Source organism: Hemitrygon akajei, chromosome 21 (genome assembly GCF_048418815.1).
Source record: "Hemitrygon akajei chromosome 21, sHemAka1.3, whole genome shotgun sequence".
NCBI classification, from domain to species: Eukaryota; Metazoa; Chordata; class Chondrichthyes; order Myliobatiformes; family Dasyatidae; genus Hemitrygon; species Hemitrygon akajei.
In genome coordinates, this window is record NC_133144.1 from 19,686,252 (window position 1) to 19,709,261 (window position 23,010).

At 42.6% G+C, this 23,010-nt stretch overlaps 1 protein-coding gene across 1 annotated transcript in view; it reads left to right on the forward strand.

Moving 5' to 3' along the window:
• The first annotated feature begins 4,914 nt into the window (after positions 1 to 4,914).
• man2c1 (mannosidase, alpha, class 2C, member 1) overlaps positions 4,915 to 23,010 on the forward strand; it is a 106,267-nt gene continuing 88,171 nt past the window's right edge. The window contains exons 1-6 of the mRNA XM_073024944.1: positions 4,915 to 5,215; positions 7,867 to 7,992; positions 8,522 to 8,645; positions 11,239 to 11,309; positions 12,050 to 12,227; positions 19,112 to 19,301. Of these exons, the coding sequence (XP_072881045.1) occupies positions 5,025 to 5,215; positions 7,867 to 7,992; positions 8,522 to 8,645; positions 11,239 to 11,309; positions 12,050 to 12,227; positions 19,112 to 19,301 (880 nt within the window). The 5' untranslated portion in view covers positions 4,915 to 5,024. The remainder of the gene's footprint in view (positions 5,216 to 7,866; positions 7,993 to 8,521; positions 8,646 to 11,238; positions 11,310 to 12,049; positions 12,228 to 19,111; positions 19,302 to 23,010) is intronic.

Sequence of the window (23,010 nt, forward strand, 5' to 3'; positions counted from 1 at the left end):
TATTTCCATGGTCATTTTGTAACCTTGAAAATTCAAGTCATTATGTCCCAGGGATTTATTGGCTTTCAGTCCACTAATTTTGTCAATACCTTTCTTTAACCAATGTGACTGCTTTCAGGAGACACGAGACTGCAGATGCTGGTATCTGAAGCAACAATCTGCTGGAGGAACTCAGCTGGTCTAGCAGCACCTTTGCTCGGGGGAAGGGATTGTTGACGTTGCGGGTAAACACAGTGCTTCAGGACTGAGAAAGTAGAAGGTGTATAAAGAGGTGAGGGATGAGCCATTAGCTGACTGGTGGACTGAGGAGTGGTACAAGTTTGCTGATGATACAACTATTGTTTGCAGAATTTCAGATGGTGATGAGAGGGCGTACAGGTGTGAGATATATAAGCTGGTTAAGTGGTGTTGCAGTAACAACCTTGCACTCAACATCAACTGATTTTGTGGATATCAAAGGATAAGATGACTGTACACTCAGTCCTCAGAGGGATCAGAAGTGGAAAGAGTGATCAATTTCAAGTTCTTGGGTGTCAATATCTCTGAGGATCTATCCTGGACTGATGCAGCTACAAAGGCACTCTGCGGCTATACTTCATTAGGAGTTTGAGGAGATTTGGAATGTCACCAAAGACGCTTGCAAATTTCTACATATGTACCGTAGAGAATATTATAACAAGCTGTATCACTGTCTGGGGGTTGGGGGTGGCTAATGCACAGGATGAAGATAAACTGCAGAGTTGTAAGCTTACTCAGCTTCATCAGGGGCACTAGTCTTTGCAGTATCCAGTACATCTTCAAGGAGTGATGCATCAAAAAGGCAGGCATCCATCACTAAGGACACCCACCACCCAGTTATGTCTTGTTCTCATTGCTACAATCGACGTGGAGGTACAGAAACCTGAAGGCACACACTCAATGATTCAAGAATAGCTTCTTCCTCTCTGCCATCTGACTTCTGAATGGACCTTGAATCCATGAACATGACCTCACTTATTTCTATTTTTATACTACTTTTAAAATTTACCTTTTTAATATATATTTACTGTAATTCACATTTTTATCTATTATATATTGTCACAAGGTCAACACATTTCATGGCAAAAGCCAGTGGTATTAAACCTGATTCTGATTACTCCCAGTCCCACTTTCACTCCAGAGCCACTGTTTTCCATTATTTCCAGTAAGTGATCCATAATTCTTCTGTGAAGACAGACATAAAACGTTTCTGCAATCTTATCATTCCTCAGCACAATTTCTCCAATCTCAGTCAGTAAAGGATCATTCTGAAATGTTCCCAATCCATTGTTTTGTTACATTACAAGGCTTTTCCTTTTTAATCTACTGCTATCACTAACATCTCCTAACACTTATCTGAGCTAATGCTCAATATGTTTGCACTTTTTAAACGTAGTTTATCAGTCTACTATCTCAGTCATTTTTTTGTTTAGTTTCCACGCTTGGTTTTGGATTGAATTAAATCTCTCACTCTTTATACTATATTATGATCACTCTTCCTAAAAGGCCCTTAACTATAGATTATTAATTGGCCTATTCTCATTACACAAGAACAGACCTAAAAGAACGTGTTGCTTTACAGATTCCTGAACACTGACTGATTAGATAACTAACTATTAGACATGATATGAATTCTTCCTTCACACTATTAATTTTAATTGGGTTTACCGGTATTTATGTAAATAAATCCCCATGACTATTATTACTTGCAATTCTAATGGCTTAATGTATACAGTGCTCTACATTATCAACAGTGATGTCTTTTATCCAACTCCCATCAAATAAAAGTGAACAGCTCACATAATAAAGAATCTGAACCTAAGACAAAGGAAACACTTAGTTTCTTTGAGTCATTGCTAGAACTACAATTAGTACACTGGATTTCGGATCAGCTACAAAACAATTATATGAAATGACATAGCTAAAATTAAAAATAATAAGAAATGAATGGGAGGAGTCAAAAATAATCTGCATCTATATACTGTTGTTTCACCTTATTGTTCTAAGTAACCAGAGTTACAGTTTTCTACTTAGCTTTGTCTAAATGTAAGCAGGAATCCTCATTTTTAAGTTCAATAATTATAACAAAAATCTGCAAAACTTTCATTCCTAACTTAAGTTGCACATTCCAGTAACTGCAGTAACAATAATCACACTTTAGTATTAGGTCCACCATTGTCAAAAATAAAAACAAAAATCACACCTTTAATGTAGATATTATAGTCCAAGGTGCAAACATGCAAGACCATGAACCCCAAAAAATAAAGACCAGCAAAACTAACTTCTGTCAGTTAAAAATGTACATGTTCCAAAATACATCTAGTGCTTCCAAAGGATCTCTGTGCCATTTAACTTCTGTGGTATCAATGAGCAAGACGCACAGAATGCTGGAGGATCTCAGCAGATCAGGCAACATCTATAAAAATGAATACACAGTTGACATTTTGGGCCAAGACCCCTCATCGAGCCTGGATAGAGAGGGGGAAGGCCCTAGAATAACAAGCTGGGGGAGGGGAAGGAGGACAAGATGGAAGGTGATAGGTGAAGCCAGGTGGGAGGGCAAGATAAATGGCTGATAGGAAGGAATGTGATAGGAGAGGAGAGTGAACTGTGGGAGAAATGGAAGAAGGAGGAGGTGATAGGCAGTTGAGAAGAGGTAAGGGGCCAAAGTGGGGAATAGAAGAGAGAGGAGGAGAATTTTTTTTAATTACTGGAAGTTGGAGAAATTGATATTCATGTCATCAGATTGGGTGCTACCCAGGCTGAGTACAAGGTGTTGCTCCTTTACCCAAAGAATAGCCTCATCGTGCCCAAAGAGGAGGCAATGGACCAACCTGTCAGAATGGGAATGGGGGTTGGAACTAAAATGGCTGGCCACCGGGAAATTCCATTTCTGGTGGATGGAGCGGAGGTTCTCAACAACAGTTGTCCCCTGAGTTGCAACGGGCCTCACCAATATAGAGGAGGCCACATTGGGAGCTCTGGATACAACAGATAACCCCAGCAGATCCACAGGTGTATTATTGTCTCACCTGGAAGATCTATCTGGGGCCCTGAATGGTGTTAAGGGAGGAAGTGAATGGGCTGGTGTGGCATTTCTGTCACGGATGGACAAATGGACAAGGGAATCACAGAAGGAGTGATTCCTGTTGAAAGCGTAGAGTTTGGGGTGGTGGGAGAAGGAAAGATGTGTTTGGTGGTAGAAACCTGTTGAAGATGACAGAAGTTGTGGAGAATGACGTGTTGGAGAATCAGCACCTCACATTCAGTCTGGTTGCCTCCAACATTGATTTCTCCCCTCCCCCTTCCCTCTTCGATTCCCCTCTCTGGCCTCTTCCCACTTCTTTCTTCCCTTTTTTCCCCATGGTCCACTCTCCTCTCCTATCATATTCCTTCTCCAGCACTTCACCTTTCCAAGCAACACACACACACACACACACACACACACACACACACACACACACACACACACACACACACACACACACACACACACACACACACACACACACACACACACACACACACACACACACACACACACACACACTATTAGTCCCCCTCCAGCTCAGGTGTAAGCCATCCCTTCTGTACAGGTTCTACCTTCCCTGGAAGAGTGCCCAATGATCCAAAAGTCTTATGGCCTCCCTCCTGCACCAACTCCTTAGCCACGTATAATCGTCCTAGTTCTAGCCTTGTGTAGCAATCCTGCGATCACAACCCTGGAGGTCCTGCCCCTATAACTTAGCACCTAACTCCCTGCACTTCCTATGCAGAACCTACATGTCATTGGTACCTATATGGACCACGACTTCTGGCTGTTCACTCTCCCACTGCAGAATGCGGAGGACTCGATCCCTGGCAACATACCAGCCGGGAATCTCATTCTCGCCCACAGAACCTTCTGCCCGGCCCCCTAACCAACAAATCCCCCGTCACCACAACGTGTCCCTTCTCCCTCTTTCCCTTTTGAGTACGGAGGCAGACTCCGCACCAGTGACTCGCCCACTGCGACGTTTTTCTGTAGGTCACCCTCCCCCCGACAGTATCCAAAGCGATATACCTGTTGTTAAGGGGGATGGCCACAGGCGTACTCTGGCTCGGTAACCCCTTTCCCCTTCCTGACTGTCACCCAGTCTCCTGTGTCCTGCACCTTGGGCGCAGCTGCCTTTCCACATGTCCTATCTATCACCCCCTCCATCCAGTTCAAGCTCCATCTCCTTACCGTGGAGTGTTAGAAGCTGCAGCTGGATCCACTTCTTGCAGGTGTTATTGTCAGGGACACTGGAGGTCTCCCTGCCTTCCTACATCCGCGAGAGGAGAATTTCCCTATCCTGTTTGTCATCCCCTACTATCCTAATTGAGCAGATATAAAGAAGAGAATGAGAGGGGAAAAAAGAGCTTTTATTTCCTTTGCTTCCTCTTCGCGGAAGCGTCGAAGAGTTAAAGCCTAAGATCGCCACCCTATGTCCACTCAGACGATAGCCGTTGCGCCTGCCCCTGCCCCTGCCCCTGCCCTCCTTTAATTTGCTCTTACTAATCAATCCCAAATCCGATGTGCCGAAACGTCGACTGTTTATTCAATTTCATAGATGCTGCCTGGCCCGTTGAGTTCTTCCAGTATTTTGTGTGTTACTCTGCATTTCCAACATCCGCAGAATCTCTTGTGTTTGTGGTATCAAAGATCTGGTTTTAGAACGGGGCAGTTTTGGGTGGAATTTGAAGTTAAGGCGGAAAAGCGGGCAGCCGCTGAAGAGAGGGCAAAGACAGGTGTACTCTGTTCTCCCTGTTGTGGGGCTGCAGCAGATTTCGCCGGTTCTGATACACGTCAGTGATTAAAGTCCAGCAGCCAATTGTAAAACTTCCTATTCGGGTTCTGCGAACAGAAAGAAAATATTTTACAAAAAAAAAACCTCACAAGAGAACAATTTGCAATGCTATGAAGTTATTGCAGCCGTCGGTTACGCGCTCGCTGAATATTTGCAGGCGTGTCCCGTTAAATCGCGATGGACGGACGACGATTGAGCGGTGGGACTGTGGAGCCCGGAACGGGACACCGCTCCCGTTCTGCTCCGGGGGACGGCAGAGCGCGGTGCGCCATGGCCGGCTTGGTGCTGAAGAACCGGCGAGCGACGCTGGAGCGGGTGGAAAAGTTCTTGTCTCCGATTTATTTCAAGGATGTCAACCTGCGGGGCCGGTGAGTGAGTGGGGAGGGGTCCTGAGGAATGGGGGAGGGGGTGCCGGTGAGAGAGGCATTTTTGGGGCTACGTATTAGTGGAGGTGGGTCTGGACCGGTGAAAGAGGGAAGGGGAATGGGAGTGGGGTGAATCTGAAGCAGTGAGGGGAGTAGGAGCTCAGCATCGACTGTAAACCTCTCCTTTAAACTCACTCCGGTCCCCTGGCCACCACCCTCTCTGACTGGACCTGTGTTTCTTATCTTCCCAGCTCCCAAGCACTCCCTTGTCCAGTTCTCCCCACCCCTCCAACCTCCTCATTGTGAAACTGTGAAATACATAGTTAAAGAAAATGCCCAATAGACCAGACTATTTGAATAGGACAGAAAAACATTTTCCCCTCTGTCTTCATTTGTCCATTAACTGGATGACTTCATTAACAGCTTATCCCCGGATAACCTTGTCCTAACCCTATCATTAATATTCACTTTGTCCACTTTGATAATTCCCCCCCCCCCTTCTTTCTTGAGTTCCCCTTTCTGGCCTCCTGTCCTTTCTCCTCACCTGCCTATCACCCTCTTCCCTTTCTCCCATGGCCCACTCTCCTCTCCTCTTCCTTCTGTTTGTTTTGTTTTATTTGTTTAATTTCACCTTCCCAGTTCTGAAGGGTTATTGATCTGAATTGTTAATTTGGGGGAGATAGCAAAGTGAATTCAGAATCGGATTGACATCAACAACTCGGAAAGAAAAACCCCAAAGAATGAATGACAGACACGTTAGAACCCCAAAGGCCCCCTCCCCCTCCCATGCACACACAGCAGCAAAAGTATCAACCCTCCCCCTCCCCACTTGCTCCAGCAAAAAATATCAAAGCCCCCCCCCCATGCAAGCAGCAGCAAAGCCCCCAGAGACCATGATCTAGAGTCAATCGAAAAGTACTGTCCATTCCAACACTGACATCTGAAACAGGCTCTCTCTCACTAACAAGGGAGAGAGAGGTTTCACTCCTGCAACAGACGAGAGAGAGAGAGAGAGACGAACAGCTTGCTGTTTTGATATTACAATCTGCTGCGTCGCTTATTTGAATTGTTCTTATGACATCAGCGTACATTGCTATCTCGATGTTACAATCCCTCGTGATGCTTCAGTCGGTGACAGCGACAAGGAATCGGGTTGTCCACAGGGCCATACCCCGAAAGCACAAGTCTTCGAGGCCATACCTCGACACCCTGAAATGCAAGCTGCTCAACGAGTTCTGAGAACGAGAACCCACTGCTGGTTTGAATGCAGCTGTCAATCACATACATTGACGGGACCTCAGCCACCTTGAAAAGGGAAAAAGAGACATTAAGAGAGAAGAAATTAAATTGATTACCCCAGGTCCACAAAAACCTCGGGTGCCATCTTTAGAATTAGAGGATCTTATTGATAAATAAACTTTTCTTGGGCTTCAAGTTGGGTATAGGTATAGATTATAACCAGCGTTTCAATGACAAACTCTGCCACCTTCTTTAGGGACGATGCCTGGGCATGTCCAGTCTGGTGGTATTTAGACCCCTGCATTCCCTCCCTCCAGATTGGTTTAACCTCATCCAATCAGGTTTCCACTTCCTCATCTTGTTTACAATTGAATTCCATTTCTTTCTTAGAGCAAGACCTTCACCTTTGTTCAAATCTATTTCCTCTAGTTTTATTTCAATTAGCTTCTTTTACCAAGCAGTCCCAAAAGCCGATGTGTGGCACAGTAGTTTTGTGCCATTGAAGTCAATCCTATGGCCATTGCGAATGCAGTGTTCTGCTACCACCAATTCCTGTGGCTGACCAAAATGGATACACCTCCTGTTCTCCCTGATGTGTGTTTCCACTGTTCATCCCATCTAGCTGATATACACTGCTCCACTGGGAAAGCACTAGATCCTTTTTCAAGTCTAGGTTACTTTTGGTCTCATTGATAGTTGAAGCCGGTTACAATGAATTACAAAGGGATCTTGATCAGTTAGAGAGATATGGAATAAGGAATGGCAAATGGATTTCAGCTTGGGGAAAGGTAAGGTATGAATTTTGAACAAAAAAACCAGGGTAGGACATTTACATTTGCTATATTTGATAAGTACATTTTGGGGTAGAGCTTAGAGGGCTACGTGCCAAATACAGGAACGAGTAGTAGCAGGTAAGGTGTTGTGGTGAGCATGGATCAGTTTGGCAGAAGGTCCTGTTTCCGTGCTGTGTTACTTTAAGACTATTTCTCTTTCCACAGATACTGCCTGAACTATATACAGCATTTTCTGTTATTATTTCACATTTCCAACATCTGTATTGGTTTGATTTCCTTTTGCTTAGTGTGGTGAACTACATATACCTGTCTGGACATGGCCCCCCCCAGCTGACTGCTCCTGTGGCTCCTCCCACAGACCCCTGTATAAAGGCGATTGGAGGCACAGACCCTCCCTCAGTCTCCAGGATGTTGTGTGGTGATCACTTGCTGCTTGTGCTTTCTTCCAGCCAATAAAAGCCTACCTTAACTCACGTCTCCAAGAGTTATTGATGGTGCATCACTTAGCAATTGTCTTTGCACATTTTACAAGTTGTTTAGAGTAAGTTTAGAATAAATACAAAGCAGTGTGCCTTTAATGGTACAGCAACAGCTAAAGATGTATCGATTTGTTTCTTACAGGCTGTTTGGTGCTCGCTGTCCAGTTGAATCGCTGTCCTATTTTATGACACAGTCACGTATCCCGTATAAGGAGGCAGTGAGGGGAAATTTTAAGGCTGCTAAAGTTGGAGATTCTTTTGGACCAACGTAAGTATGTATAAGGCAACAGGGAAAAAATGTTATAAGTGTTCAATTATGGTCATCCAGAGGTAGCAAATAAGTCCCATATTCTCATGCACGCATCCTTAAGCTGAATTTGTCTATAAGTTGGAAAATAAAGAAAAACTCCCCATTGATTCCTACCACCCCAGTATTGTGTGGGGGCGGGGTGGGGGAAGAGGGGGAGAGAGAGGTCAGATTATTTTTTACTTTTGTTACTTTTATTAATTGCAAACCTTCATTTATTTTTATTTTTTATTACATTTCATAATGGGAAACTTGAATCGTGAGTTAAGCTTGGTCGGGAATCTGTCGAATAAAAGGAAATGTATATCTCTGTCATGTTTAATGGAGCACATTGTGCCAAAATGTTTTGCCAGTATAGTTTGAAAGAAAATTCAGTCAAATAAAAATATATTTTGACAAATGATCCAGAACTTGTATAAAGTGTTAACCTGTAAATTTAAGCTTATTCTAATTCATACAATTGTTGACTAAACTTTTGTTTAAATTACAGATGGTGGACATCCTGGTTCAGGGTAACATTCACCATTCCACAGGAATGGAAAGGCAAAGAGGTGCACTTTGTGTGGGAAAGTGAAGGGGAAGCAATGGTTTGGAAAGACAACTCCCCAGTGCAGGTACAAATTTCTGGTACAGATTTCTTAGCATAACTCCTTATGTTGCAAAAACTCCTTTATTAGAACCTTAAAAAACGCTAAATATTTTGTCCAGAAGGGAATTGGGAATCTTCTGTTACAGGATGGTGGAGGATGAACATGGTATTGCAGTTAAAAAAAAAGACTTGAGTATTTCTCAGAAGTGCAGAGTAATTACAATAGCACAGAGTGGGGCCTTTTAGCCATCACGTTGTGCCAGCTCTCTGAGAACAACTTTACAGTTTCATCCATTAGTTTGCACAAATGAACATTACTGAAGATCGATCATTTCAGCCCCAGGAGCTTTTCTGTTGCAGGAGTTCTTCAGCAGTGTCATAGGAGCCACCATCTTTAGTTGCTTCATCAGCCATCCATCTAGAAGCAGGAATGTTCACTGATTGTGCAACGTTCATCTCCTCAGCTCATGGAAATCCCGTGCCTTCAAGTATCAAGACCTAGACAACTTTAAGGCATCAGCTGATAAATAGTAAGAAACGATTGTATCAGAAAAGTATGAGGCAATGCACGTCTCTAATAAGACAGAATCTATCCACCCACTCTTGCTACTCAATAACCTTACCATTGCCGAGTCCTGTAGTACTGACATGTTTGGGGGGTGGGTGCTTGCTCCCAAGAGGTAGCAAGGTGCAGCCAAGGATTTGGGGTCACCAGATTGTGAACTTGACTATCCCAACCGCATAAATACTGTGATTATAAAAGCAGGTCAGAGTGACTCCCCTGCCAATGCCCCAGAATTTTTCTGTTACAATTCAGGAGTGTGATGGAGCAATTCAACTCTACCCAGGGAATCCAGTCCCTCCTGCTCTCTATTCACCTTTATTTTATTCCCCCACAGTCACACTATGGCTTTATTGTGCATCATCTACAAAATGTGCTGCTGTTACTTGTCTGTGCTTCTCTGGTGACATTTTCCAAATTTGCAACATTGAGCTACTAAAAAAGGCAAGCACAGTAGGTGCACAGCAACACCATAAGAAGTGAAAGAGTGAGTGGGGCTTCCAACCTTTCGTGTGTGCTTTGCCATTCAATAAGATTATGACTGATCATTGCCTGACCTCATCTTGTAACCCCTAAGCATTCCTCTTTGTCATGCAGCATGCTGATCCTGGTAAATCCAGTCCCGTTACTTCATTGTCCCTGTGTCCAAATCTCTGAAATAATTACCACAGAGTTTTGAGGGAGTAAGCATACAGCAGCTCAGGCCAGTTAGGTTTGGGCAATAGATGTTGACCTTGTCAGCGATGCCTAGATTCTGAAAACTGAATAAAAACTAAAGCATGCTTTAACTGCATGCACTAATTCATCTATTTGTTTAGTTAACATCTCCCAAAATTTAGTAACCAAAGTAGTAAAGCACACCTAAAAATATAAAAACTACAATCTGTTTGTCTTGCCAGTTCAGCGACAAATAGAAATCCAGGTATTGGAACCCTATATAAAATAGAAAAAGAACATGTTGGAACAGTCATGAAGTCAGGCAGCACCTGGGGGGGGGGGGAGAAATGGTCCTGATTTTAAAACTCTTTAGTCTGAAATGTCAATTCTGCTTCTATAGATGCTACCTAACCCTCTGAATGCTTAAGTATTTTCTGCTTTTATTTCGGATTTGAACTCACTTTTGTGAACTTCAGTTCTGAATTAATTTGCTTACTTTCATTGTTTTCAGGAGCTTTTTCTGCACATGGGGTATCTGCTGGTCTTTTTTAATGGGTTTTATTGGATTTCTTGTTTCTTGTGGCTGCCTTATAGGAGACGAATTTCAAGGTTGCATATAGAGTACATAATTTGATAATGTACTTTGAAGATTTCCAGCATCTGTAGTTTTATAGGCGTATGTATTTAAAACAAACATGTACTGTATATTTTTTTTCTGAAGTTAAGTGGAGTAACTGTACTTGGGCACTTCTGAATTCCCAATGAATTGACAAGACTGTTATAAAGCATGAACTTGTGATTTAGCTGGATTGTAAAATTAGACATACTTAGATAAGCTCAACAATGCAATGTTCACAAACTTTGTTTATAAAACTTTTACATCATATCATTAACCTTGTAAACCTGGGTTAATATTTGATAAATTGGTCAAATTTGGGTCTGTTAACTCATCATGAACTGAAATGAACTGGGAACTAATGTATAGAATCGAACGATCTTATTCAGTTATGATATTTTAGAGCAGATAAGATGTGTTGCAATAGTTTTCATTGATTACTGACCTGGTGAAAAGTTAATGCCAAGGCATTTGCTTTTTCTGGAAGTGATTTTCTTTTTTTTTTGACCAAAGGAAGCAACTAAACTTGTGCTTTGTGGTATGTTGTAATATACATACATGAGTACAACAAATAGATGGTACAAGTTAAAGTACTGGTTAACACAGGAATAGCATTAAATACATGGGAAACGATGGAGGCATTGGTCATTCATTGATTTGATCTCTAGGGGAAAGAAGACAGTCTATTTGCTGGATCTGTGTCAAACCCTAAATGTTCATTAAAGGGGAGTTGATATTTCTTGTGTTATCTTAACTGTTTAAAATATAATAATTTGTCTTCAGGGCCTTACTAAAGAAGGGGAGAAGATTAGCTACATCCTCTCAGAGAACCTGACAGATGAAGAACCTCATAGGTCAGCAATCTTAACCATCTGGAGAAAGCTTTTATATACTTTAAGATTCTCTTGCTATTTGATGTAATAAAAGGCAAAGGGTACTATTGTAAATGAACAATTTGGCATCTTTTGGGTAAGTGCCATAGAGCACAGCATCATCTCTAGTTTGTTTTATTAAAATGTCTATAATTATAGGAATCTGTTTTAGCCCAACTGTTTCTACAGTTGTTTTAATCCATTTTAGTATTGACATCTTTTAATGCAGTAACCAGCTTATGTTGACTTTGATGTGCAAATGCCGTTTCTTCACTTGCTGTTAATAGCTTTTGTTTGTTCACTTGAAGCGAAGTCTTTAGCATTATCTTAATGAAATCAATAGCTAACCTGCAGTTCCATGGTAGGAACATTTAGTGTTTTATTATTTCAGATAAAATTTAATAGAAAATCATTCCTTAGTCTTGAATTAGTTAGACACAGTCTTCGGTGCTTGTCCCTTTTCCCCTTAATTTGGGACCAGTGTACTGATTATGGTAATTTTGGCGTAGTGCTCTGCGTAAAAGGAAAGTTGCCAGAGTTAGATATAGTGGAAGGATGAATTTAGAATCTTAGTCATCTCTTCAATAAGTAATGTAGTTAATATTCTTGCACATACTGATCTTCATATCTACTTTGTCCAGTTCTGCAATTGTAGTCAGTGAATTTTATTGGAGGAGACAACACGTTTAACTGGAGGTATGTTTCTCTTTTCCTCACTGCAGCTGGGAGCTGTATGTAGAGCTGGCATGCAATGGACTCTTCGGAGCAGGCCAGGGCTCTATGATCGCACCCCCTGACCCACAGCGCAACTTTGTTCTCCACAAGGCTGAGCTGGTAGTTTTCAACAGGGATGTTCATGAACTACTCATCGACTTTGAAATCCTCTTGGACATGGCAAAGGTATGGATTGCTTTGAATTCTCATCTCTGTTTAGAAAGGACAGTGGAAGTACTTGATAAAAGTAAATAGTTGTGGTCAGGAGACTTGTCTTTGTTGAGACTTTGACTTTGGTGTCTACATGCCAAAGATCAGATCTTCCAGAGTCAGTTTATTGAGATTTGCTTATGGGCTGTGATCAATGAATTGGAGATGGAGAGAAGCAAGTGACTGTTAAGGATTTGAATCTCTCTGTTGAAAGTCTGATGTCACTGTTTTAAGTCTATTCGCTATGCTATAAAGTTAAAACTTTTTTTTAATCATTGAAACCCAAGCTTGCCTTAGTCCCTGGTAGAGATGCCCTTAAGTTAACGCAGATCTTGTAAGAGCATGAACAATCTAAACTATTAGTTATGGGAAAGTTATAGGAAAGCTGTCAACAAAATAGAGAGAGTACAGAGAAGATTTACTAGAATGTTACCTGGGTTTCAGCACCTAAGTTTCAGGGAAAGATTGAACAAGTTAGGTCTTTATTCTTTGGAGCGTAGAAGGTTGAGGGGGGACTTGATAGAGGTATTAAAAATTATGAGGGGGGATAGATCGAGTTGACGTGGATAGGCTTTTTCTATTAAGAGTAGGGGAGATTCAAACAAGAGGACATGAGTTGAGACTTAGGGGGCAAAAGTTTAGGGGTAACATGAGGGGGAATTTCTTTACTCAGAGAGTGGTAGCTGTGTGGAATGAGCTTCCAGTAGAAGTGGTAGAGGCAGGTTCAGTATTGTCATTTAAAGCAAAATTGGATAGGTATATGGACAGGAAAGGAATGGAGGGTTATGGGCTGAGTGCGGGTCAGTGGGACTAGGTGAGAGTAAGTGTTCGGCACGGACTAGAAGGGCCGAGATGGCCTGTTTCCATGCTGTAGTTGTTATATGGTTTTATGGGCTTTACTGGAATGACTTCTTGGTCAGCAATAAATGCAGCATGTCTGTGTTATTTTGCCTGTGACATCCTTGCCATGGAGTCAGAAAGTTCTGAGTCCAGCTTCCACTCAGCAGACTTGGAACACAAAATCTTTGTGCCATTTCAGAATCAGAATCAGGTTTATTATCACCGGCATGTGACGTGAAATTTGTTAACAGCATCATTTTGATGCAATACATAATATAGAAGAGAAGTAAGCAAAAAATAAATAAAATCGATAAATAAATAAATTGCAATATACGTATGTTGCATAGATTTTTAAAAAAACACGCAAAAATCAGAAATACTGTATATGTTTTTTAAAAAAGTGAGGTAGTGTCCAAGGGTTCAATGTCCATTTAAGAATTGGATGGCAGAGGGGAAGAAGCTGTTCCTGAATCGCTGAGTGTGTGCCTTCAGGCTTCTGTACCTCCTGCCTGATGGTAACAGTGAGAAAAGGGCATGCTCTGGGTGCTGGAGGTCCTTAATAATGGACGCTGCCTTTCTGAGACACCACTCCCTGAAGATGTCCTGGGTACTTTGTGGGCTAGTACCCAAGATGGAACTGACTAGATTTACAAACCTCTGCAGCTACTTTCGGTCCTGTGCTGTAGCCCCTCCCCCGTACAAGACAGCGATGCAGTCTGTCAGAATGCTGTCCACGGTACATTTGTAGAAGTTTTTGAGTGTATTTATTGACATGCCAAATCTCTTCAAACTCCTAATGAAGTATAGCTGCTGCCTTGCTTTCTTTATAACTACAGGTTTCCACTGCTATCCGAAGGTAGAGTGTTCCTATGAAACCGTTTGTAAGCTGAAATGTCGTAAAGCGAAGAAGCGATTACCATTAATTTATATGGGAAAAATTTTTGAGCGTTCCCAGACCCAAAAAATAACCTACCAAATCAAAGCAAATAATACATAAAACCTAAAATAATAGGAACGTATAGTAAAAGCAGGAATGATATGATAAATATACAGCCTATATAAAATAGAAGTATTGTATGTGTGGTGTAGTTTCACTTATCAAAATTGGGAAGACAGCGAACCAAAATCGATGTGGAGAAAAAAATCGGCACGTACTCGCATGCACACACAACCGCCCGCACAAGGCTTCACGGTCATGGTGGTCTTTCTTAGGGTAACACACGTATAAAGCGGGCGTCTTTTTTTCGTAAAAACGAAAATCCTCTTTGGTTAGCGAAAACAGGTACTAATGTAGGTGTTTCGTAACAGTGAGCTGTCGTAAAGCGAACATACAAAGAACAGGGTCCACCTGTACATCGATATGTTGGGTCCAGGTTAGATCCTCAGAGATCTTGACACCCAGGAACTTGAAACTGCTCACTCTCTCCACTTCTGATCCCTCTGTGAGGATTGGTATGTGTTCTTTCATCTTACCCTTCCAGAAGTCCACAATCAGCCCTTTCATTGAGTGTGTGTTTTTTAATCTATTCAACATAGGTATATTGCAATTCGAGTGCCAAGTTGTTGCTGTGACACCACTCCACTAGTTGGCCTATCTCACTCCTGAACGTCCTGTCGTCACCACCCGAGATTCTACCAACAATGGTTATGTTGTCAGTAAATTTATAGATGGTACTTAAGCTATGCCTAGCCACACTGTCATATGCATACAGAGAGTAGAGCAGTGGGCTAAGCACACACCCCTGAGGTGCACCAATATTCATATTCAGCGAGGAGGATATGTTATCACCAATCCGCACAGATAGTTAGGAAGTTAGGAAGTCGAGGATCCAGTTGCAGAGGGAGGTACAGAGGCTCAGGTTCTGCAACTTCTCAATCAGGATTGTGGGGATGGTGGTATTAAATGTTGAGCTATAGTTGATGAACAGCATCCTGACGTCGGTGTTTGTGTTGTCCAGGTGGTCTAAAGCCGTGTGAAGAGCCATTGAGATTGCACCTGCTGTTGACCTATTGTGGTGATAGGCAAATTGCAATGGGTCCAGGTCCTTGCTGTGGCAGGAGTTCAGTCTAGTCATAACCAACCTTTCAAAGCATTTCATCACTGTAGATGTGAGTGCTACTGGGCAATAGTCATTAAGGAAGCTCACATTATTCTTCTTGGGCACTGGTATAATTGTTGCCTTTTTGAAGCAAGTGGGAACTTCTGCCCATAGCAGTGAGAGGTTGAAAATGTCTTTGAATACTCCTGCTAGTTGGTTGGCACAGGTTTTCAGATCCTTACCAGGTACTCCGTCTGGACCTTCTGCCTTGTGAGGGTTCACTCTCTTTAAAGACAGCCTAATATTGGCCTCTGAGACAGATCATTGGGTCATCAGGTGCAGCAGGGATCTTCACAAGTGGGCATAGAAGGCGTTGAGTTCATCTGGTAGTGAAGCATCTTTGCCATTCATGCTACTGGGTTTCGCTTTGTAGAGAGTAATGTCCTGCAAATCCTGCCAGAGTTGCCGTGCATCCTATAGTGCCTCCAACCTCATTTGAAATTGTCTCTTCACCCTTGAAATAGCCCTCTGCAAATCATACCTGGTTTTCTGGTACAGCCCTGGGTTGCCAGACCTGAATGCCACAGATCTAGCCTTCATCAGACGACATGCCTCCTGGTTCATCCACGGCTTTTGGTTCGGGGTTGTACAGCAAGTCTTTATAGGCACACTCATCCACACAGGTTTTAATGAAGTCAGTAACAACTGCAGCATACTCATCCAGGTTCGAAGATGAATCCCTGAATACAGTCCAGTCCACCGATTCAAAGCAGTCCTGTAGGCGCTCCTGTGCTTCCCTTGTCCAAACCTTCTTGCTCCTCACTGCTGGTGCTGCAGTCTTCAGTCTCTGCCTATACTCGGGGAGTAGAAGTGCAGTTAGGTGATCAGACTTCCCGAAGTGAGGGCCTGGAATAACACGGTCGGCATTCTCGATGGTGGTGTAGCAATGGTCCAGTGTGTTCTTTCCTCTGGTATTGCAAGTGATCTGTTGATGGTAATTGCTTAGTGATTTTTTTTCAGACTGGTCTGGTTAAAGTCTCCCAAAACGACGGTGAAGGCTTTAGGGTGCGCTGTTTCATGCATGTTGATCCAATTGCTCAGATCATCTAAAGCCTGATTGAGATTGGGCTGAGATGGAATGCATACTGCTATCAAAATAACCCCGGAGAATTCTGTGAAGTACTGTAGGAAACATAGAAACAGGTGAATTGATCATAGGGAACAAAGACATGGCAGACCAATTGAATAACTACTTTGGTTCTGTCTTCACTAAGGAGGACATAAATAATCTTCCGGAAATAGTAAGGGACAGAGGGTCTAGTGAGATGGAGGAACTGAGGGAAATACATGTTAGTAGGAAAGTGGTGTTAGGTAAATTGAAGGGATTAAAGGCAGATAAATCCCCAGGGCCAGATGGTCTGCATCCCAGAGTGCTTAAGGAAGTAGCCCAGGAAATAGTGGATACATTAGTGATAATTTTTCAAAACTCCTTAGATTCTGGATTAGTTCCTGAGGATTGGAGGGTGGCTAATGTAACCCCACTTTTTAAAAAAGGAGGGAGAGAGAAACCGGGGAATTATAGACCGATTAGCCTGACATCGGTGGTGGGGAAAATGCTAGAGTCGGTTATCAAAGATGTGATAACAGCACATTTGGAAAGAGGTGAAATCATCGGACAAAGTCAGCATGGAATTGTGAAAGGAAAATCATGTCTGACGAATCTTACAGAATTTTTTGAGGATGTAACTAGTAGAGTGGATAGGGGAGAGCCAGTGGATGTGGTATATTTAGATTTTCAAAAGGCTTTTGACAAGGTCCCACACAGGAGATTAGTGTGCAAACTTAAAGCACACGGTATTGGGGGTATGGTATTGATGTGCTTAGAGAACTGGTGGGCAGACAGGAAGCAAAGAGTGGGAGTAAACGGGACCTTTTCAGAATAGCAAGCAGTGACTAGTGGGGTACTGCAAGGCTCAGTGCTGGGACCCCAGTTGTTTACAATATATATTAATGATTTAGACGAGGAAATTAAATGCAGCATCTTCAAGTTTGCGGATGACACGAAGCTGGGCGGCGGTGTTAGCTGTGAGGAGGATGCTAAGAGGATGCAGGGTGACTTAGATAGGTGAGGGGCAAATTCATGGCAGATGCAATTTAATGTGGATAAATGTGAGGTTATCCACTTTGGTTGCAAGAACAGGGAAACAGATTATTATCTGAACGGTGGCTGATTAGGAAAAGGGGAGATGCAACGAGACCTGGGTGTCATTGTACACCAGTCATTGAAGGTGGGTATGCAAATACAGCAGGTGGTGAAAAAGGCAAATGGTATGTTGGCATTCATAGCAAGAGGATTTGAGTACAGGAGCAGGGAGGTTCTACTGCAGTTGTACAAGGCCTTGGTGAGACCGCACCTAGAATATTGTGTGCAGTTTTGGTCCCCTAATCTGAGGAAAGACATTCTTGCCAAAGAGGGTGTACAGAGAAGGTTCACCAGATTGATTCCTGGGATGGCAGGACTTTCATATGAAGAAAGACTGGATCAACTAGGCTTATACTCACTGGAATTTAGAAGATTAAGGGGGGATCTTATTGAAACGTATAAAATTCTAAAGGGATTGGACAGGCTAGATGCAGGAAGATTGCTTCCGATGTTGGGGAAGTCCAGAACGAGGGGTCACAGTTTAAGGATAAAGGGGAGGCCTTTTAGGACCGAGATGAGGAAAAACTTCTTCACACAGAGAGTGGTGAATCTGTGGAATTCTCTACCATAGGAAACAGTTGAGGCCAGTTCATTGGCTATATTTAAGAGGAAGTTAGATGTGGCCCTTGTGGCTAAAGGGATCAGAGAAAGCAGGTACAGGGTTCCGAGTTGGATGATCAGCCATGATCATACTGAATGGCGGTGCAGGCTCGAAGGGCCGAATGGCCTACTCCTGCACCTATTTTCTAAGTTTCCATAAGTGTAGGGGGAAATGCGAAATGATAGGAGAAGACCGGAGGGGGTGGGATGAAGCTAAGGGCTGGAAAGGTGATTGGCAAAAGGGATACAGAGCTGGAGAAGTGAAAGGATCTTGGAACGGGAGGCCTCGGGAGAAAGAAGGGGGGGGGAGCACCAGAGGGAGATGGAGAACAGGCAGAGTGATGGGCAGAGAGAAAGGGAAAAAAAGCAAACAACTAAATATGTCAGGGATGGGGTAAGAAGGGGAGGAGGGGCATTAACGGAAGTTAGAGAAGTCAATGTTCATGCCATCAGGTTGGAGGCTACCCAGCCGGTATATAAGGTGTTGTTCCTCCAACAATAATAATGTATATAATAATAAATAATGTACTTTTGGGTGAAGAGTGCATAGGAATGTGAAATTCACCTCATCTTTCTCATTTTTTTGTGTGGGGAGTGGGATTTGGGGATTGATATGCCTGATCTGTTTTTGTTTCATTTTGTGTGGGAAGAGAGATTTGGGGGTCGATGTGCTTGTTCCATTTTTGTTTGTATTTTTTGTGCAGGGAGGGGGTATTTGGGGGTTGATGATTGTGCTGCCTTGCTTTTCTTTCTTGGCTTTACGGCTAGCCGGAGAAGAAGATTTTCAGAGTTGTATACTTTGATAACAAATGAACCTTTGAAACTTTGAAATATATTAAAATATAGAAAATAAAGGCATGCATTTATATAGTGTCTTGAATCAGCTGCTTGCAACTGCTGTAATTAGAGAAGCAAAATACCAAGTACAGTTGTGAACTCATGTCTCACAGTTAAATTCTAGCTGCTTGCTTTTTTTGTATGTCAGTCGCTCAAGGTATTTGAATGAGGTGTTGGAAAGTGAATAAAATACTTTAAAAGAAGGCATATCACTTTCAGTAAGATTTTGCATGTAATTCCTTCTAGTTCAACATTTTCTGTCCAAAAGCCCCCAATTGATGTGCAAATAAAGTTTGGAGTATTAATATCTCCTTTTTGTCTGCTTCACTTTCCCTATCCAGTTCCTTGGCACTGAGAATCAGCGCAGCTACCAAGCGTTGTACACCGCTAATAAGATGGTAAACGCCTGTGATGTTGCAGACCCCAGCACCTTTGCAGAAGTGCACAGAATAGCCAACGCTTTCCTTCAGCAAAAGAATGGGGAGAGTCAACACATGGTGCATGCAATGGGACACTGCCATATTGATACAGGTCAGAAGAATTTGTAAAGAATTTCTGACACAAAGGTCAGAAAATGTTACCTTTTGCTTTCAAAGTTTATTTAATTTAATTTCTACCAATTAACACATTCCGGTTACTCTACATACCCATTCTACACCTTTATTTCTAGAGCAATTTAATTGGTACTGGTTACTGTATTACATCATAAGAATTTTGAATTCCATTTGTAACCCGTTTCAGTACAACTATTTGATTCCAGTCTGTCATTTAATTTACTACACTAGTGTCTAATACACTAGGAATTATGATGCTATTACTGTAACAAAGTCTGACTAATTAAAGGTCTAAGTACTTCAAGCATCTGTATAGAAGCATTTGGTACCTGGGGTACATTGCATGTGGACTATAATGTATGAGGGAAGACATCAGTGCTGTTGTGGAGAATGCCATCAGGCAATGGATCTAACCAGCAAATCAAAAAAACTGTATTTGGTGGAAATCTAAAATAACATAAGATGCAGGAAGTATTCTGGGGAGGCAGTATCTGTGAAAATGGAAATGGGGTTAATGTTTCAGGATTGTAGACCTTTGATCAGAGCTGGGAAAGGAGAAAACCAGGTTGATTTTGATGTAGGGTCTTTGACTTGAAACATCAACTCTATTTCTCCTTCCACAGATGGTGTCTGATCTACTGAGTGCTCCTGTGCTTTTACAAAGACACAGGACTTAAGGTGCTTGGAAGTAGGTACAGAAGAGATGTCAGGAGTAAGTTTTTTACGCAGAGAGTGGTGAGTGTATGGAATGGGCTGCTGGCAACCGTAGTGGAGGCGGATACAATAGGGTCTTGTAAGAGACTCCTGGATAGGTAGATGGAGCTTAGAAAAATAGAGGGCTAAGGATAACACTAGGTAATTTCTAAGTACAGCACAGCATTGTGGGCCAAAGGGCCTGTATTGTGTTGTAGGTTTTTCTATGAGACTGCAGGTGTGGAATCTGGAACAACAATCAATCTGCTGGAAGAACTCTGTGTGTTGAGCAGCTTCTGTGGAAGGAAAGAAATTGTCAATGCTTTGGGTCCTGATGCAAGGTTTTAACCTGAAACATCCAACAATTCCTTTCCTTCCAGTGTTTGTATGTCTGGCTAGAGGTGTTGTGTCCCTGTCATTAGTCTGTATTTGCAGACGGTAATCCTTGTTAAACGTTCACCTCAGTTCCATATAAAGAGCAATCACCTGAGTCAGAAAGTTCAAATCCCACTCTAGGGTAAACAGACAACCTGCTGGAGGAGCTCGGGGAGGGTGGAGTCAAGCAGCATCTGTGGGGTGAGGGGTGGAAAGAAAATACATGCATTAGGACTGTAATTAAAGAGGGAAGAGGAGTGGCGAGACAGGAGTCTGAGGTGATGGTAGACCGAGGACGGGTGAAGGGTAATGGTGAGGGGTAGTGTTGAGAAATAAAGGCAGGTGGGTGATAGGTGGAGGCAGACAAAACGAAAGAGGCAGATGGAGCTAGGAGGGATGAGGGTGAAGGTGGAGGCAGCTCTTGAAGGGTGATGAGCAACAGAATAAAGGATGCCATTGCTGGACTCTGATAAGTAAGGGTGAGGTGTGAGTGCAGGGGTACAAAGCAAAGACTCTACAGAGGACTGACGGCTCAGCATCAGAGTGGGGAGATTAGTGGAGATGGAAGTCGTTTCATCTGCCTTTTTTGTCTGCCTCCATCTACCATCCACCTGTCACTATCTCCCAGCTACATTCCTTCCCTCCCCTGCCTGGCTCCATCTGTCCATCATCCTGCACCCTCCTCAGTTAACCAATCACATCAGGCTCCTGTCTTGCCACTCCCTCTTTATACTAGCCATCTCCCTTCTCCACTCTCAGTCCTGATGCATGGTATCCAGCCAAAATCTTGATAATTCCTTCCTCCCCACAGTTGCTGCTTGACCTGCTGTTCCTCCAGCAATATTGTTTGTTGCTCCAGATTCCAGCATCTGCAGTCTCTGGTGTGTTCTTTTCCAGTGTGCTGTATTGTACAGTGTTTCAGTTTACTGATGAGATATAAACTGATGTCTTGTCTCAGGTGGACAAAAAAACAACCTTGCAATCTAATTTGAAGAAGGGCACAGAATTTTCCCAGCACCAAGCATCTCTTAAGTAACATGTATCCGGATTTTAAGCCGCTACTTTTTTCCCACATTTTGAACAGCTTTGAACTCTGCGGCCTTTAATACGGAGCGGCTAATGCATTATTTTTTTTCATGCCGCCAAAAACATTTTGCCTCGTAACAGTAGACCAATAAAATTGATGAGTAGTTCACAGAGGTCCAATGAAATTGTACGATAAATCAAGCGCACTTTCACAATTAAATTATTGTAAATCAGTCATTTGTACTCACCCTCATCAACATGGAAAACACTCGAAGAAAAGCATTGTGCTGCCTTTATGGCAGTTATTTAGTTTATAATATTTTCGCTTAGTAATTCATTTGTTAGTTAAAGTTAGAACTGCTTTAACTATATTTGTTTTCTGTACTACATCGCGGGATGCTATGATGTCACACCCGGTTTCGCCGCGTCTTGTGGGATACCGGTTTGCGATAAACGGGAAGGAGGGGGGCGAGCGGCGGAGCGAAAACGCTGCTTTTAAGTTAAAGGTGATCAATAACTTTTCCTGGTAGACTGCAGTATATATATTTTTTACCAGTCGTTAGGAGATATTGGAATGTTGTTCAGTAAAGAAGTATACGCAACGTATATTTAAAAGTAGCCGCGTTACAGGCACGGTTCGAAAAAAAGCATTTGCAATATGTATTTGTTTATGTTACCATATGGATTTAATTAAAAGTTAAAAAATCCTCACGTGTAATATCTTTCTGTGTAAATATCTCATATTACAACGTGGGACACCTGCGGCCGAAAATCCGGTGCGGCCTAAAATCCGGTGCGGCCTAAAATCCGGTGCGGCCTGTACAAGTAAAAAATTGATTTTATTTCTAAAATTAGAGCCAGCGGCTTTTAATCAGGTACGCTCTGTAGTCCGGAATCTACAGTAAGTTGTGGATATTTGGTCAGCCAAGCAAACAGCAGTGTGATGATGCTGTATGCTTATTAGCGATTACACTTAATTACCAAGCTCTTTAGGGTAGTCCTGCAGTTGGGGAAGATACTTTCCATTCATCAGTCTGCCACTCTTCTACATGAATTGTTAAAATTAAACATACAGGAGCAGCCAACAACTTAAAAACTCTACCGTGAGAAAATTTAAGTACAAGGGAAAAGATTGTTAAATCGGGGGAATGAGGAATTGCTGTGTTCTGTGTTTCACGGAGACGTGGCTTACTCCAAGCGCACCAGATTCTGCAATCAGATCAGAAGGTTTCTCAATACGTGGGATGGACTAAACTGCTGATTCCAAGAAGGCAGAAAGAGGGGTCTGTGTTTCATGATAAGCTCTCTGTGGTGCTCGGATGTGGCAGCTTTGTCATACTCTTGTTTCCATGACCTGGAACATCTGATGATTAAACGCCAACCAAGAGGGTTCTCCTCCATGATCCTGACTGCAGTTGACATACCACTGAAACCCAATGGTAATCAGGCACTCGAGATATTAGATGGTGGCATCAGCAGACGAGGAACCCTCTACCCTGTCACATTTCAAATCATAGTCCGGGACTTCATCAGCATATAACCGGCACACCATGGCTCCAGCACACTGGATAACTTCCATGCGAAGGTAAGGA